The sequence below is a fragment of the Camelus bactrianus genome, chromosome 19 (assembly GCF_048773025.1).
Source record: "Camelus bactrianus isolate YW-2024 breed Bactrian camel chromosome 19, ASM4877302v1, whole genome shotgun sequence".
NCBI classification, from domain to species: domain Eukaryota; kingdom Metazoa; phylum Chordata; class Mammalia; order Artiodactyla; family Camelidae; genus Camelus; species Camelus bactrianus.
Genome location: NC_133557.1, coordinates 6,240,126 through 6,257,368, shown reverse-complemented (window position 1 = coordinate 6,257,368; position 17,243 = coordinate 6,240,126). Strand labels below are relative to the sequence as shown.

Genomic DNA, 17,243 nt, shown 5'->3' with positions numbered 1-17,243 from the left:
TCAGAGTAAACTGGTGGTGCCCAGGGGCAGGAGGGAATGGGTGAAGGTGGCCAAATGGTACAGACTTCCAATTATAAAACAAGTAAGTTCTGGGGACTGAATGTAGCCAGAAGACAGGATGATAACTATAGTTAATACTGTACTGTATATTTGAAAGTTGCTAAGAAAGTAGATAAAAAGTTCTCACTACACACACAAAGATAACTATATGAAGTGACAGATGTGTTCACTAACCTTACTGTAATCATTTCCCGATAATATACCAGTATCAAAATCATTGCATTGTACACCGTAAGCTTAAAAACTGTTAGATGTCAATTATATCTCAATAGGCTGGGCAAAAGATAATGGGGGGAAAAAGGAGGGGATGGGATTTAGACACAGAGACACAGAGAATGCCATGCCATGAGTCAACCAGGCATGGATAGGACTGATGTATCTGCAGGCCCAGGAACCCAAGGACTGCTGGCATCCACCAAATGCTAGGAGGGGGCACGGGACAATTCTCTCTCAGTCTCCAGAAGGAACCAACCCTGCTGATACCTTGATTGTGGATTTCTTTCCTAACCTGTAAGAATAAATTTGTTGTTTTAAGCCACCCAGTTTGTGGTAGTCTGTTACGGTGGCCACAGGAAACTTATATAAATGCTAATGTAGAAAATAAAAATCTAGAAATAATGAACCCCACTCTAATAAAATCACTCCCCCCCCCAAGTTTTTCTAGAAGTAAAAAATGATATAGTAAGATCCACATTCAGATACAAATCATATAAAAGGGCTTTGATACAATTTGAGTAGAGAAATGCTTTGGCTTCTAACTAGAGCCTTGAGGTTTTCCTTTAGCGCTTTTCTTCTCTCTTAAGAAAAAAAGTTCCTGAAAGTGAGCTTATGTATTATGCTTCCTTAAAAAACGGTGTTCACAGTTCCTTTGCCCGCTCGGTCTTAGGTGAAATGCAGCAAACGTGGACTTTGAAAGGACGGCCTTTCTCGTGTTTCACAGACATTCCTGAAGACTGCAGTTTCTTTAAAGCTAGAAGTACATTTGATGCCACATCCTAAAATGCAGCTAATAAACTGGCAAGTCCCCGGGAAACGTAGCCCGTGGTTCTTCTCCCTCACCCCCACTTCTCAGATTATGAATCCACTGGACTCGTTCCCTTGAATAACAGAGCCTTACCCAGAACTTGACCATGAGGGAACTTCCCTGAAATGACTGGAGGCTGTCGCTTCCAATGTGACAAAAGAGACTGGCAGCCGGGGCTCAGCGCGCGCGCGCCCGCGGGAGCGCGGCCGGGGGCTCGGCGGCGAAGGCGGGGTTGCGGTATGCCACCAGGCGCGCGTGGCGGCGCGGCCCGCGCGGGGTCCCGCGCCGGCGGCAGAGGCCGGCGGCCAGCAGCGCGGTGCTCAGGAGCAGCAGGCCGCCCGCGGCGCCCAGCCCGGCGGCGACCAGCGCGGGGCTGCGCCTGGTGCTGAAGGCGGCGCACGCCCCAGACGGGCTCAGGCCCGCGCCGTTGGCCGCCAGGACGCACACGCGGTAGGCGGTGGCCGGCGACAGCCCGTGCAGGGCGTGCTGGCGCGCGGTGGCGCAGACGTCCCCCACCACCGACTGGTTCCCCGGCCGGCCCTCGGGCGAGTAGCGGATCTGGTAGGCCCTCACCACCGAGTTGGGGGCGCACCAGCGCCGACGTGTCGGTGGTCTCGGCCACCGGCTGCAGCCTGGGGGGGTCCGGGAGGGTGTCATCCCCGCTGAGGCCCGGGCACCGGCACCGCCAGCGCCGCTGCAGCTCTGCGCACGGCGTCTGGAGGTGCCTGCAGGGGTGGTAATCGCAGGGGGCATCCCAGGCCGGTGCCCCCACCTCCTCCTCCTGGAGGTCCAGCCTCAAGACTGCAATCCCGCCCTCGGAAGGACGCGGGTGCGGAGCCACCGGGGTGGCCCATGTTGCCTGGTGGGGCTGGGGAGTGCTCAGTGGGTTCCGGGAGGCAGGAAAGAGAGCAGGGTGTTTGCTGGCCCATGGGGTGAAGGCAGCTGAAATGCTAGGCTCCCGAACAAGCAGCGTAGCATGTTCTCGGTGCTCTGGCCCGGCGGTGCCAGCAGCCCTGGGTGGATGGCCGGAGTTGCTGGAACCTGCTGGAGAGGTGGTAGTGGAGGGGACGACCCCCTCCTCCGCACGGCTGTACGGCCCGGTGGCTCGTGTGGGAGAATCCACAGGGAGGGAGGGAACCTTGGTGACACTCTGTTGGCCTCCCGCAGGTTGAGTGGAGGGGGTTGTGCTCTGCAGGGTGGAGGGACCCTGTATAGATGGTGCGTGGGTGGAATAGAACGAGGAGGGTGGGTTGGAATCAAGGAGGGTGGTGTTTTGGTCCAAATGGCACACACTGGGCAGCTGGGACAGCGAGAGCAGGGCTGAGGAAGTGCCATCGGATCCTGCAGCTGGTACCCACAGAGTGTCTGCTGCCCTAGAGGGAAGGCCAACTGGTTAGAAGGTATTTGGCATGAGGGCTGCTTCAATGCTGGGTTTTGAGTCCTCAGTGCAGATAATCCCTCTCCCAAGCCTTGTGGAGCATCTGCCAGGTACCAGGTGGGACACATTCAACTCGCATCACCTCGTTGACCTTCAGGGCAACCCTCCCCGCAGAGAAGGAAATGGGAACTCACAAAGAGAAACTAACTGCCCAAGGCAGCATGGCTAGCAAACGCAGAGCCTAAAGCCAGGGTTAGCGCTGTGAAGGGCAGTCCGAATGCTCTAAGTGTGATCTGCCATTTGATTTTCACCTGTCTGCTTCCTGGCAGTGAGAACGAGTAACAATACTCATACTAACAACAGTTTTTGAGGGCTTGCCATGTGCTGGGGACTATTAAATCTGCACTACCACATGAGGTGGGCACTGTTATCCCCATTTTACAGATGAGGAGGTAGAGGCAGAGAGAAATTAAGAGACAAAATCAGCAGTGGTAGGCAGTGTGAAGAGCCAGCACCCTCAGCTGCTTCGTTAATACCAGAGCAGAACCCTTCATTGCAAAACACCTGGGTGCTTGTCTTTGGAGGCAACAGGAATGGGAAAGGGGGGCAGACGGAGCCACTTATTGTCCAGGCTTGGGTGGGAGGTTAGAAAAGAACCCCGCAGGATACGGCTCTCCAAGTGAGCGGCAAGGAGGATGCATTGACTGGTGGAGCTGGTTTGAGGGTCCTCAAGACTAGAGATGACCCTAGCCCCCATCCTCTCCCTGTGGCCAGCCTGGGCATGGTTCCCCCAATGTAAGACAGTTCTTCCAGCCAGCAGCCAGTGGAAAGTCTCCATAGAAATTCTTTTTCTCCTGTCCTGGGAGAGCTCTATAAGCCCACTGGCCTTGGACTGAATGACACAGGCCAGGCTCTGTCTTAGAGACTCCGTGGGGCCCAGTGGTTAAGAGCACATTTTTGGAGGAAAGCAGATCCTGCCTCCTCCAGCCACTGGCTGCATGAATCTAAGCAAGTACTACTCCTCTTTGGGCCCCAATTCTCTCATCTGTAAAATGGGGCAATGCTAACCCTGCTTTGGCAGTGACAAGCTAGTAGTTTACATAGCCCGTTTTTTTCCCTACCTGGCACACAGCTAGACTACATTTCCCAGCCTTCCTTGCAGTAGGTGTGGCCTGCTGACTGCCCTCTGGCCAATGGGATGTGAGTGAAAGTAATGAGCACCTGGCCTGGCTCATTAAAACCTCCTGAGTCAGCTGCTCCACACCCTCTGCCACTCTGGCTGCCTGGAAGGGAGGCAGAGCCTCCATCTCCCGGGTCCCTGCGTGTGACTACGTGGGGGACAGCCACCCCACCCAACACTGCCAACCAGCCCTGCATGGTTACATGAGCACATGAGCAAGACATGAGCTGTGAGAACTTCAGCTCTGGAGGGCTGACCCTCAGCCCTCAGTCATCTGTTTTGTAAATGTGTTACCTGCTTAGGACAATCTTCTTTGCCTCAATGAGGAGCCATGACAACTCACAGCTGCAAGTGAGGGGGTTGCCGAAGAGGTTAATGGACAGGACCTCGGAGGAATGCAGGTTCCACGGGGGGAAGGAACTAAAGTTGCAGCTGAAATACACAAAAATCAATTTAAGTCAGGCTTTCACAGTCCGGTCAAAACTATTCCCAGAGAGCCGCGGTGGTGTCAAGGGAAAACCATCCTGTTAGGGGCTAAATGATACTGCTTTGGGAAAACTCTTAATGACCCTGGATTTTTTTTTTCCCCATCTGTAGAAAACCAACCCAACCCAGTCAGTATCACCTCTTGTAGCAAATGGAGACAATTCTCCCTGTTGCTGGTTACATCAAGAAGTCTGTGATGATGAAAGTGTTTATAAATGTAAATCTCTACATGAAGTAAGATATTCTTATCACAGACCAGTCACAAGAAATGGCAGAAAGTTTTAATGAATGAGAACACTCTTGACCATATACTGTTGCAGCTGACGGCACTCAACACCAGTGCTCTGCAAGTGTATCAGCTAGCTCTTGCTAACTTAGCTCAAAACAATAAATATTCTTTCTCATGATTCTGTGGGTTGACTCAGTGGTTCTTATGGGCTGGGCCAGGTCAGCTGGGCCTGGAAGGTCTAGGATGGCCTCATGTATATGGAGCCTCAGCTGGGTCTGTGGGGGGCCTCTCGCCCTGTTGTCTCTCATCACCCAGGAGGCTATCCCGGGCTTGTGCACGTGGTGGTGGAGGGGTCCTCACCAGCAAGCCCCAATGCTCAGCTGCTTTCATGTCTCTGTTTCCATCACATTTGCTAATGTCCCTCTGGTCTAACAAGTCACGCACGGTCACGTCCAGCTTCCAGGGCTGGAGCACAGACTCCACTTATTGATGGGAGGAGCTGCAAAGTCACACTGCAAAGGGAAGCGATGACAGGGATGGGAGGAATTACTGGGGCCATTTTTGCAAACAGTCTACCGCACCTAGCAACGGCCGGTCCCCCCTGACTCTCTGCTCTTTCTGCTTCGAGTCCCACAGAGTGTTTGGCCTCAACTCTCACAACTCCCAGAGTCTCCCGGCCTCCTGTACGCATTCTCAGTTATAATCTGAGCAGCAGGAGCTGCATTTTATCTTCAGGCCTCTTCCAACCAAAGGCTGGCTTTTCTCCATGTGCCTGGAAACTGTCCACCTTCTCCTCCTGCTCTGGGGGAGATGCAGATGTTCTGAGCAAGGAAGGACCCACCACCCAGATCTGCCTGAATACTCCTGGCTGGTGGGTGCCTGACTGTTGTCCCCTGTGAGACACTGAATATATGTGTGTGCCATTTATACTGAAACGTAAGCCATACCCTCTATATGTGCATGCAAATGTTTGCTTTTAGCAGGTTTCACAGAGCTAGAGTGGAAATCTTAGAATGGGTTTACTGAGCACTTCATCTTGCAAAGGGAGTGTTTTTCTTTTTTCCTAAAGGAGAAGGAAAAAGAAAAATATTTGGGACAGTAACAGTGCTGAGTGCTTCAGATACATTATCTCATTGATGTCATTATGTCGATTCATGAGGTAGATAATACTTCACTCATCTTATACATCAGGAAACGGAGTCCCTTCCTTATCTGGCGGCACTTGCTGCCACCCAGTGCAGCCTGCACGTGAGAAAGACAAGCTGCAGCCCCAACCACAGGCTGAGGAACGGGAGTGCCTGCATCACGTCCCGGCACGTGTCTGCATCCAGGCGCTCTCTGCACCTGGACTGGCAGAGCCCGAGTCTGGAGGAAGTTTCCGCTTGTCTTCTAAACAATCCCTTTTCTCTTTTTTTGCTGGAATCTCACCAAGGGGCTCTCCCTCCTGCAAGTAGCATTGTCAGAGGGCATTGGGCATGCCGGCAGAGCAGCCAGGAGGGTGTGGAGAAATGGAACGCTCCTACACTGTTGGTAGGAAGTAAATTGCTGCAGCCACTATGGAGGACAGTATGGAGGTTCCTTAAAAAACTAAAAATAGACTCACCATATGATCCAGCAATCCCACTCCTGGGCATATATCCAGAGAAAAATATAATTCAAAAAGACACCTGCACCCGTGTTCAGAGCAGCACTATTTACAATAGCCAAGACATGGAAACAACCCAAATGTCCATCGACAGATGACTGGATAAATATGTGTGTGTGTGTATATGTATGTATGTATATATATGTATATATAAATACACTCACACACACACAACGGACTACTACTCAGCCATAAAAAAGAATGAAATAATGCCATTTGCAGCAACATGGATGGACCTAGAGATCATCATTCTAAGTGAAGTAAGCCAAAAAGAGAAAGAAAAGCCATATGATAACATTTACATATGGAATCTAAAAAAAAAAAAAAAAGACACAAATGAACTCATCTACAAAACAGAAACAGGCTCATAGACATAGAGAACAAACTTATGGTGACCAGGGGTAAAGAGGGTAGGAAGGGATAAATTGGAAATTTGAAAATTGTTCCTCTTGGGGAGTGATGGAGCTGTTAACTATCTTGGTTGTGGTGGTGGCTGCATGGCTGTATATGTGTATCAAAATTCATCAGATTGTACACCTGAAATATGTGTAGTTTACTGGACAGGGACCATACCACAATAAAGGTGTTTTTAAAAAAAAAGTTATAAGAAGTGGAACTAGCCAAGGACCTCAAGCAGCTCTATTCAGAAAGGCTGGAGAAGCACCGGGGCAGCATCCTGAGGACAAAGGGACGGGAGTCTCAATAGGGAGGAAAGAATCGGCAAGGGGCTCGATGGATAGAGAAGTGTCCCCTGGGCTTAGCAGCTGAAATGCCGCTGGATCCATTCCATCATGAAGCTGAAGTGGGCGGTCAGACTGCAGGGAACCGAGAAGCGCAGGGATGAGAAGAGGCAATCACCACTTCTGAATCAGGGATGCCTGCTTTTCTTGGGGGTCTGGGTTGCCTTTCTCCACCTGGTGAGTTTGGACTCACCATTGAAGATATGGATCAATTACGTTCTTCTTCCAGTCTGCTGGAGCTGATCATTAACCCCACTTGCCTGATAACACTGTACGGGCATGTGCCTCTGTTACTGATCCCAGTGTATCATGACAACTGTCGGATGTCTGCTGCCTACACTGAACTCCGTGCTTCCTGAAAGCAGGGGCCAAGCTGTCATGCTGTCATCATTGCCACCACCATCATCATCCATCAACATCATCATTGTTTACTGGTATCTTCACCGCTATCCCTATCAGCATCATCACCACCATCACCTGATGCCTCCTCCGCCATCTCTGTGCCAAGGATGCTCCGTTAGGTATCTCCAGCCCAGGCCTTCCAGGAGCTCAGGGCTCATGTTACCTAGCTGTCTGCTGGATGCTGAAAGACCTACGAGACATCCAGTGGGGATGCCCAGCAGTAATAACACAAACCTCTTGTTCTGTGCCAGGCGTTGCTCTAGGTATATATCAAGGCATTTCCTCTCACTAATCCATTGGGGGAAGATTCGTTCATTATCCCCATTTCACAGATGAGGAAACCAAGCCACAGAGACCTTAGGTAACTTGCATCAACTCACACAGCTAGTAAGTGGTGGAGTCAGGATTGAGCCCAGGCAGTTTGGTTCCACATCTGATAAAGTTAAACAACGCTGCATCAGTCTGAAGCTCAAAAGAGGAGTCTGAGCCAGAGATATCACTCTTATCCACATCATCATCACCACCATCACCATCACTATCACCAATTCAGCATCATTACCAACATCATCACCATCATCACAGTCACCATTACCCTCATCACCATGACTGTCATCATCATATCACCTTCATCACAACCACCATCATCTTCACTAATGTTATAGAGCACACAGTGTGCCAGGCACTGAGCTCTGCACTGTCCATCTCCTTTTCCCTCATGACAAGCCCCAAAGTGAAGTACTCTGGCTGTGGCTGGAGCTGGCAGAGGGAAAAAAGAAGCTACTCTGAGAGTGATGGTGGGGCAATGGGGCTTTCTTCCCCAGGCCCAAGTGTGGGTCCCCAGGAAAGGAGGTGGCCTGGGATCATCTTCAAAGGGACACTGCCCTTTCTGTTAGAAGTCAGGACAATAGTTGCTCTTGGGAAGGAAGCTTCATATAGTGACACTTTGGACATCCACTGGGCCAGAGGGCATCAATGTCAGGTCCTGATGCAAGCAGGACTTTTCTACCCTCTCACTTTTCCTTCATGGACCTGCTCAAGCCCTGGAAGGGGCTGACTTGCATAAGCACATGGGGAAGCAGGTGGATGGAGAAACAGACAAAACCCTGATCCCCTCTTCCCACTGCAAGTTTCTCATTCCTGGGCTCAAAGGAAACTTTACATGCATGAGAGTTTGGAGCTTTAACATTATTCTGGACAGGACTGAGCTGCCTGGATGGACTACCTGGGATGCGCCTACGATATCACCCAAAGGATGAGGAAGAACAAGACCCTGAGGAAGAGCAGAGGAAGGAAATGGAAGGTCTAGTCTGTTCTATGAAATAGTTACACCTATTCAACTTAGTGGAACGGGCAAAAATCAACCATGTGATTCAGAAACACTTACTTCTGGAATAGGAGGACCTGTAGGCGAGGAGTGTCTTGGAAGATGTGCGTATGGACAGACGTAAGTGCTGGCGAATCTTGACAGTCCAGCAGCTGCAGCTCAGGGGTGGTCTTGAATATGTCTCCCTCCAAGCTCCTCAGTCTGGGCATCTTCCTCAGGTAGAGGGACTTGAGCTTTGGCAAGTCTCTGATCCATCCCGACTGAACTAAAACAGAGGGAAAGCTGCCTGCTGCTGAGAAGGCACAAACTCAGGAGGCTGGCTAGGAGTTGAGGAAATAATGAGCAACAAGGTGAGTGGTGAAGGTCATTGCTGAGCATGGGCACGGTGGGCAGCTTTAGGAATCTCAGAAGCGTGGGCTGAGTTTTCAGCCCGAAGGGCCCTCAGAGATGGCCAGTTCTACATTGTTCAGCCCCAGACGGCTGAAGCCCCAGAGAAGAATAGCTAAAGGCCACACAGCTGAGAAGGGCCATGGCTAGGGCTTGACCCCAGGACACTGTCTCCAAGTCTGATGTTGGCCCACCCTCTTGTTAAACTCCACAGGGACACAGCCCAGCCTTTACTCTGACGGCTGCCTGGAGGCGGGGAATCTTTGAGGAATGTAAGGAAGGCGGAGAGGAGGAGGCTCAGAACCTGTAATAAATGGAGAATGTGCCCCTTCGCCTCTGTTTCCTGTTCTTGCCCTTTGTTCTCTTGTCTGTGGAGAAACAAGTGATTATAGACACGTGAAGTGTTTTTGTTTTTGTTTTGAATAAAACCAATCTTGTGAACCCGTCAAGAGTTCGCCATGTGCGGGAGAACCAGTATTATCACCTCCCTCCTGCGTCTTGTTTGAAGGATTCAACATTCACAGACGCAGTTTGGGCCAACAGAGTAGAAATCAATGAATGCATCCTCAGAGCATCCTGTGCTTCACATGAACTAATTGGTGCTAAGTTGCTCCATTAATCAATCAGCCCCAAAGCGCTGCATCCACTCCCCACGCTACCAGCACTGCCCGGCCCCGCTGGGGAGCGGTGGAACAGAGCGGCGAAAAGCGTGGCTTTGGATGTGGAGGCACTGCTAATGAGCTGTGGGGCCGTGGGCCAGCCATTGCGCTTTCTCTGCCCTGGCCCCCTCGCAGGCAGAACAGGGACAGTAGTCCCCATCTCTCGGGACGCAAGACTTGAACAGGGTGCCCTGAACTCGGGGGAATCTCGGGAATCTCTCCGAGCGGTACTGCGAGCAGTGGGCCAGGGCAGCGCCCCTGGAGGAAGCTCACGGCCCTCCCTCCCCTGCCCGGAGCGATCGCGGGCCGGGCGCCCGCACTCACCGCGCGGGAGGAACGTGCCGCTGAGGTCCAGGACCTCGAGCGCGGCCAGGGGCGCGCCGCCCGCCCCGGCGAAGGCGGCGTCGGCGATGGCGGCCTGGTCGCCGCGGCCCAGCGCGGTGCCGGAGAGGTTGAGCAGGCGCAGCGCGGGGAAGCAGGCGAAGGCCCCGGGCTGCAGCGCCCGCAGCGGGTTCCCGGCCAGCGCCAGCGCGCGGAGGCCGGGCAGCGCGGGCGCGGCGCACGGCGGCAGGGCGGCCAGCCGGTTGTGGCTGAGGTCGAGCGCGCTCAGCGCGGCGGGCGCGCCGGGGCCCCAGCGCAGCGCGGCGATGCGGTTGTGGCGCAGCGCCAGCTCCCGCAGGCCCGGCAGGCGGCCGAGCTCCGGCGCGCTCAGGGCGCGCAGCAGGCTGTGGCTGCCGTCGAGGCTGCGCAGCGTGCGCGGCAGGCAGCCCGGCAGGCGCTCCAGGCTGCGGTTCGCGAGACTCAGGGTCGCGATCCCCGCCGCCGGGAGCCCGTCGCAGGGCGAGACCGTGGCGTTGCTGGCCCGGCTCCCCCAAGGGCTCCGGTGAGTGAGCCGGAAAACCGCGTTTTTCTGGAGAGGCTCTGCCCGGCTCAGGCGCGGCGTTGTAGGCGGCAGCAGCAGCAGCAGCAGCAGCAGGGCCCACCACATGGCGCGTGGCTGGGGAGAGAACAGCGGACAGCCCATTAAATGCAGCGGAAACCCCGAACGAAGGGGCACATGTGCCCCCCCCCGGGAGGAGCCCAGCCCTGAGTGTTCCCTGAAGGGCGGGAGGTGTTCCCCAGGTCACCGGCTGTGTAGTGACGGGCTTTGCTGTCATCTGCCGCACACCGCGGCGCCTCCTGCCCTTCCCACAGCTTTGCCTTTCTCTCTAGTTCCCCCGAAGGTTAGCAGCCACAAGTGAGCTCTGGCGGAATGAGCTCATCTGTTACTGAACCTTCTTCCTTTGCCTGTCCCCATCCCATGACCTTCTGGGGGGAAGGGAAGATGGCCTTTATCTCTAAATTCTCCCCAGGTGCGCAGACGCTGTCGCATAAACGTGTATCAATAATGCGCCAGTGGATGACCTCAGTTGGGGAGATGTTCTGACTTTGGACTGGAAGGTTTTATTTCCAACGAAACTTGGTTGCCCCAGTTTTTCCCCTTAGAACTACCCAGCCACAGGTGAATCCAGTTTGCTTGTCATGTGGTTTGCCAAAATAAGTTTAGGGGTCTTTCTTGGGAGGGTACTCAGGGTTGCCTTCAGGGGAAAAAAAGTGCCTCCAGGCAGCTGGGAGGCTTGGGAACCTGGAGGAGAGCATTTCCTAGTCCCACGTTGGTCCCAACAAAAGCATGGGCTCCTGAGGTCAGCCCTGCCCAGAAGGGATCTAGCTGAGGGCTGCTAGATGTGGGCTTTCTGGAGCACCCAGGATTGCACAGGGCAGCTGGGAGATCAGGTAGGGGTAGATCAGGCAGCTGTGGGCTGGCGTGGGAGCAGTAAAGCTACTTCCAGTCCGATCCTGGTCACTGCTTGATATATCCTTTCATTTTCTGCAGGTGTATTTCTGCTCCAGCCGTCTCTGCCGACTGCTAGGTCCCTGAGCAACCACCCTGGCTCCAGGGGAAAGGCCTCCCTCTTGCTTGCTGGGGGTCAAGGCAGTGAGAAAGAGCCTGGAAACTGAAGCTAGGAGTCCGTGTGTCCAGCGGTGTGTCATACTCACCTAGAAGCTGTCCTTTTAGGGTGTGGCAGCTCTGGGCGTCTGTATGCAGTCTTCAGTTTTGTCTTATAGATTCCAGGAGCCAGTTTGAACTTTGAATTTTGAACTTAGCAGCTCAACTTTGAATTTCAGAAGGAGGGCTGTTTCCCAGACGCCCCTGGCCATTCAGGGAGCCTGAGATACCCCCACCTCTGTGGCCCCTCCTTCCTCACTGAGACATTGTGGTCTTCAGCCAACATCCTCGATGCCTGTCTCCTCCCCCTCCCTGGCCTGGGCCTGCCCCTTTCCAGGCACAGCACCTCCTCCCAGCCCTCCCCCATCTTCACCTGGCCTTACCCCCGCCACCTTTCCCTGGCCTGAGAGATGGCGGGAGTCAGCCATTTCTGCCAGAGGGAATCGTCAGCTGTGCGCTGATGGGCACAGTGAGGCAGAGGCTTCCCAGGAATCTGATGCTCCTGCCAGGTGGTTCCTGTTTCCTGGGATGGTTGGAGGCTAAATGGTGAGCTGGAATGAGGAGGAAGCCCCATCTCCGAAAGAGAAAGGCACCCCAGTCCACAGGAAGGCCTGCAGAGGTTTACAGGAGAGGGGGTCCCCAGAGAGAGAGAGCAGGGACGGGCACAGACCGGATCACAGACCAGGAGCCCTCGAGAAGGGTTGGTTTGGTTTCTCTGGGACCCAGTTTGGTGACAGTGTGCATGTTTGTCTCTCAGAAGGGGTGGGGACCGATCAAGAGAGCAGAAATGCTGGGGTGATTGATTCTGGTTACCAAAAGCCCCAGGTCTCCCTGAAGTGGGGATGCTAAATGTGGTTTGCTTAGAGCAGATTTGTTGAAAGCAGACAGTGCCTTTCTCCCCCAGAATTCCAAGACTGGTCACTTTGTCTGAGGGTCTTTGATCGGCACAGCACTGCCCTCACCCCTGGCCCGGGGTTTAATCATCTTCAGCTTGTATACACAGACCCTGAGACCAAAACTTCATCCTTCCTCCTGTCAGTCCTTATCTGAGCTGCTCTGAGGAACTCCAGGACCTCTGGGAAGTGGCTTGTTTAATTGAGTAATTGCAAGTTATCCACTGGGATCTCCTTTGAGGCCTTCTCCACCCAAAGCCTGAAAAATATCCTTTCAGCTTAAGTGCCAGCCCTTGGCCCTGGTGCTCAGAAGTATACCTTCATCAGCCGGGCCGGGAGGCGGGGAGAGGTCTGTTTTGTGCAACTTTGTCTGGGATGGGGCAGTTGCTACTTAGGGAGCTTGAGGCCCAGTAGAAACACTGTACATAAATGACAGGGGAGGTCAGTGGGACGGAGAAGTCAGGGAAAGGTGGAGAGGTGACAGGACCAGCCTGGGGGTCAGTGGGCAGCCTCAGGTGAGGCCCTTACCTCTGCCTTTGCTTGGTTCACGGGCACAGAGAGCATCGAGCAGATCAGCTAAAACCTCAGCTTCTCTCAGTGTAACCAGCCGGGTCTGCCCTCAAGGCAACTGACAACCTGAGGCCAACAGAAATCCACTGAGACATGCCGGTTTGAAGAGAAACCCTGAGGAGGAAGTGGCTTTCCATGGAGAACTATAAAGAGGACCCCAGACAGTGACATCAGCATGCTGCTCTGTGCACTGGTGGGGCAAGGGGTCTGGACAGGCTGGGGCTGAGGAGCCCCCTGGGGTCTTGCTGGCTGGCTAGCTCACCAGTGGCGGCAAGGACAGGCTGACCTGTTGTCTGAGCTTGGCCCTTGGACTTCTTGGTTGCTCCGGTCATACCCAACCCAAGCAGACACACTCTCAGTGGGCTGCCCAGCTGGGCTTTTGAGCTGCAGAATTTGCTTATGGACCCAGGTGGCAGGTTAGCCTTGCCCCGGTGGCTGTACTCAGAACCTTAATGTCACACGCACTATCTCACGGAAACTTCACCAGGTACGAGTTTTCTTATGCTACAGATGAGGAAACTAAGGCTCACAGAGGCTGGCTGGGCTCCGGAGCACACCGTAGGCAGTCTGTCTGGCTTAACCACTGCTTTATATTGCCTTCTACAGGCTTCAGCCTCGGACACTGAAATATCCCCTGTAAGCATAAGAGAATCTCTTTCAAATGTTTAGATAGACCCAAATCATGCAAGAAGCCAGGACAGTTGGGAAATTTCCTTTCATAGTGGAGTAGTTCATTCTTCAAAGAAACAGAGGCAAACTCCTGAGCCCCTGTGGACCCAGGACTGAGGCAGACACCTGGGCAGTGCCACAGGGCACCTCTCAGGAAGGCCCTGGACATCTTCTCCAGCCCCTTCTCTCTTCCAGAACCTCTGAGAGGTCGGGAAAAGATGACTGAAGTGTTTGTCCCCCTTGGACAAGGGTGACCTTCTCTCTTCCAGAACCTCTGAGAGGCCAGGAAAAGATGACTGAAGTGTTTGTCCCCCTTGGACAAGGGTGATAAGGTCCCACAACAAAGTCCTGGAGCCAACAATTGTGAGTCCTCCCCATGCCACCCCACGCCGAATGCCAGGCCACATCCGCCCTCCATCCCCCAAGCGGTACCCAAGCGGTACCCAAGCGGCTCCTCTGCCTGGGCGCCCTCTCCCCACCACCTTACTCTCCAATCCTGCTCACTCTGCCAGACCTACCGTGGCTTCCCTCAGAAGCCGGGAAGGGTTTGGATGCAGGTGGTTTATTCGGGACACCATTCCAAGAGGCGTGGAGAGAGAGTCGGGAAGTGAGACAGGGAAGGGCAGGCACCACAGGTGTGTTAACAGCAGGTCACGTGGTCCCACTGGCATCATCTGGGAGGCTCTGGAGAGCTGCCTCGAGATTATTTCGTCATGTGTCAAGGAGGTGGGGGATTTACCCACCAGCCTATGCTGCTTGTTGTCTTGAAGGTTGTTTCCATGGCTTTAGCTGCCTAGCACATCTGGCTTGCCCTGCGAACTCTAAGGAGGGCTAGGGGATGCGGGTGGGCACCGACAGCACCAGCTGTAGCGCCTTCAGGGTTTCGCCCAGGGAGGCCCTCATTTGTGTTCTCTCCCACGTGACCTGGTTAACTACCGTCAGGTTGACTGATGTGGCTCCTCCCTAATTTAGGACTCAACTTCTTGAGAACTGGGCCACGTTGTTCTCAGTAGCACAGGTGCCCAGGGTGGAGTCTGGTACTCAGGAGAAACATTCAACAAATGGATGGGAAAAGAGTACATGGTGACTGCACCCCAGTGTTTGTAGGCACACTATTGACAATAGCCAAGACATGGAAACAACCTTAATGTCCATCAACAGATGACTGGATAAAGAAGATGTAGTATATTTATACAATGGAATACTACTCAGCCATAAAAATAAAATAATGCCACTTGCACAACATGGATGCACCTAGAGACTGTCATTCTAAGTGAAGTGAGCCAGAAAGAGAAAGAAAAATGCCATAGGATATCATTTATATGTGGAATCTTAAAAAAATGATACAAATGAACTTATTTAAAAAACAGGAATACATTCACAGACGTAGAAAACAAACTCATAGTTACCAAAGGGGAAAAGGTGGGGGAGGGACAAATTAGGAGTTTGGGATTCACAGATACACGCTACTATATATAAAATAGACAAATAACAGGGACCTACTGTATAGCACAGGGAGCTATATTCAATACCTTGTAGTAAGCTATAATGGAAAAGAATCTGAAAAAGAATATATATACATGTATAACTGAGCCGCTTTGCTGTACATCTGAAATGTTGTAAATCAACTATACTTTAATTAAAAAATTAAATTAAAAAAAAAAAAAAGAATACATGGTGAGTCAGGATGGCCTCCATTGTGCCTGGGAGGGGATGGGGCCGGACTCAAACCAGTAAACATTAAATTCAAGTGCCTGGGATTTGCAGCCCAGGTCTGCCAGCATCCCAGCTTTAAGAAGGGCTCAGGTGAGGGTTGAGATGGGACATGGTGGGTGTGGGCGTGGGTGGGAATGGAAGGAAAGAATTGAGTCACACAAAAAAAATTTCCAATCCAGATTCTCAATACTCTCAGGAATCTTTGGGGGAAAGATCTTGTGGAAAAAGATCACAAGGTTAGATTGTTAGCAAACCCAAGAAAAACACAATGAGCCACTAATTATACACTTGGGCACACTTCTTTTCTGGATTTAGATAAAAATCAGAGTCATGGATCGTTGGCCTTAGAAGTGACCTTAGAACTTGTCTGTTTCCACTCTTCTCGGTCCATTTTAGAGAGAGAAAACTGAGCCCCACTGAGGGAAATTGGCTTGTCTGGGCTCACGTAACTGAGTCCAATAGCCCAGTGAGAAGGAAGGGCAGCCTTATTCTCACTGTTCTATTCTGGGCTCTGGGCTCATTTGCACAGCTGGCCAAGCTCATCTGCCCTGGCATTAGCACTGTGGCCTTTTCCCAGAGGTATGGCTTAGTAACAAACCCGATGAGAGGTGACTGGGCAGAATTTCTAGGGGTTCTGACCCCTGCTGTCCCTGTTCCATCCCCAGAACCCCAGAAATACATGCTCCTAATACAGGTTGCACCAGAGACCCAGAATGGGTGCTTTCCAAGGGGGTCCTGTCCAGCTCTGTTCAGTTCTAGCAGCCTGGGTGGGGTGAGGTGGGCTGGCCTAGGTGACAGGTGATTGCACCACCAGGTGCCCCTGCCCTGCCCTCCAGGCGCCAGATGACTGTGCCGAGGGTTCTTCCCCCAAGAGCTGGAATCGGAATGTACAAGCTTGAAGGCTCATCCTTCTCTGACAACAGAGATAAGCTGGCGGAATTGGGGGGGGGGTGATTGTGGGAGGAGATGGTACCAGGTTGTCAAGTCTCCGGGCAGCCAGCTCTCACCGAGTGGTGTACAGAGAAGAGGCGGGGGACTCAGATATCTAAGTGGGTGCTGCTGTCTGTGAGGAAATGAGCTGGAGGAAATAAAATAGTAATGAGTGTTGAATCTCATATTTATTTTCCTAGTAAGGCATCACTCAATGGCTGTAAAATTTCAGCATGAGGATTTATAGAATGCTTAGAAATTTTAAAATACCATTTGAGATCCTGTTAAAGTCTGTCGTGGAAAAGATTCAAACTGGGGCAGGAGGGAAGAAAGACGTTGTGAGGACAGATGCAGAGGGAAAAGATGAGCTCTGTTCCTCTGGTGACTTCACTGTGCTCAGCAACATACGGTTATTATGTTACAAATCATTGGCTGAATGGAGGTGTTGAGGAAAGCTGAGAAGAAAAGGTACAACATAGGAATTTCAGAGAGTAGGAATGTTAGGTGTTTGAAAAGCAGATTTTAACAGTGATGGCTTTCTGTAATTGTTGAAAAGAATACAGATTGTAAGTACATGATTATTAATCCTCAGTAATAAATGGATGACAAAATCACTTTATGGGTGATTATTAATTATGCCCAGTATTTATGGAACCTATAAGAGATGCTCCAAATTCTGGGAAGTTGATGACCAACTCTTGTTCACCACACCCCTTTAGATGGGAGGCGTGGGCTGTTCTTTCCATTTTATTGCTTGGAAGGAACTAGGCTTAATTGCATTCAAGTCTGAGAAAGAACCCAAGATTAGAACTCTGAGATCATTTCTTTCTTTTTTTAAGATCATTTCTTTTTTTAGGAGTGTTGAGAACATGGAAAATACTTGCTTGTTTTTACCTGAGAGGCTGTTTGGATCACAAACTCCTGAGAGTAATTAAAAAAAAAAATGTGGCAAGAGTTGGTCTTG

The 17,243-nt window shown here is 52.1% G+C and overlaps 1 protein-coding gene and 1 long non-coding RNA gene across 4 annotated transcripts; one reads left to right on the top strand and one right to left on the bottom strand.

The window, feature by feature from the left end:
- Positions 1-1,146: 1,146 nt before the first annotated feature.
- LRRN4 (leucine rich repeat neuronal 4) lies at positions 1,147-11,671 on the bottom strand. The gene is given in 6 exon segments (XM_074346946.1): positions 1,147-1,679; positions 1,681-2,457; positions 3,937-4,074; positions 8,529-8,733; positions 9,839-10,511; positions 11,552-11,671. Coding segments are annotated over 5 exon segments (2,202 nt in total). The 5' UTR covers positions 10,503-10,511; positions 11,552-11,671; the 3' UTR covers positions 1,147-1,261.
- Positions 1,519-16,893, top strand: LOC141574023 (uncharacterized). Of its 3 annotated transcripts, none has more exons than XR_012500545.1 (3): positions 1,519-1,645; positions 4,994-8,818; positions 11,388-16,893. It is a non-coding gene; the product is annotated as an uncharacterized LOC141574023 (long non-coding RNA). The 3 variants fall into 3 exon arrangements; XR_012500544.1 differs by having other exon boundaries at positions 1,530-1,645; positions 4,986-8,818; XR_012500543.1 differs by lacking the exon at positions 1,519-1,645 and having other exon boundaries at positions 4,068-5,228.
- Positions 16,894-17,243: the final 350 nt, after the last annotated feature.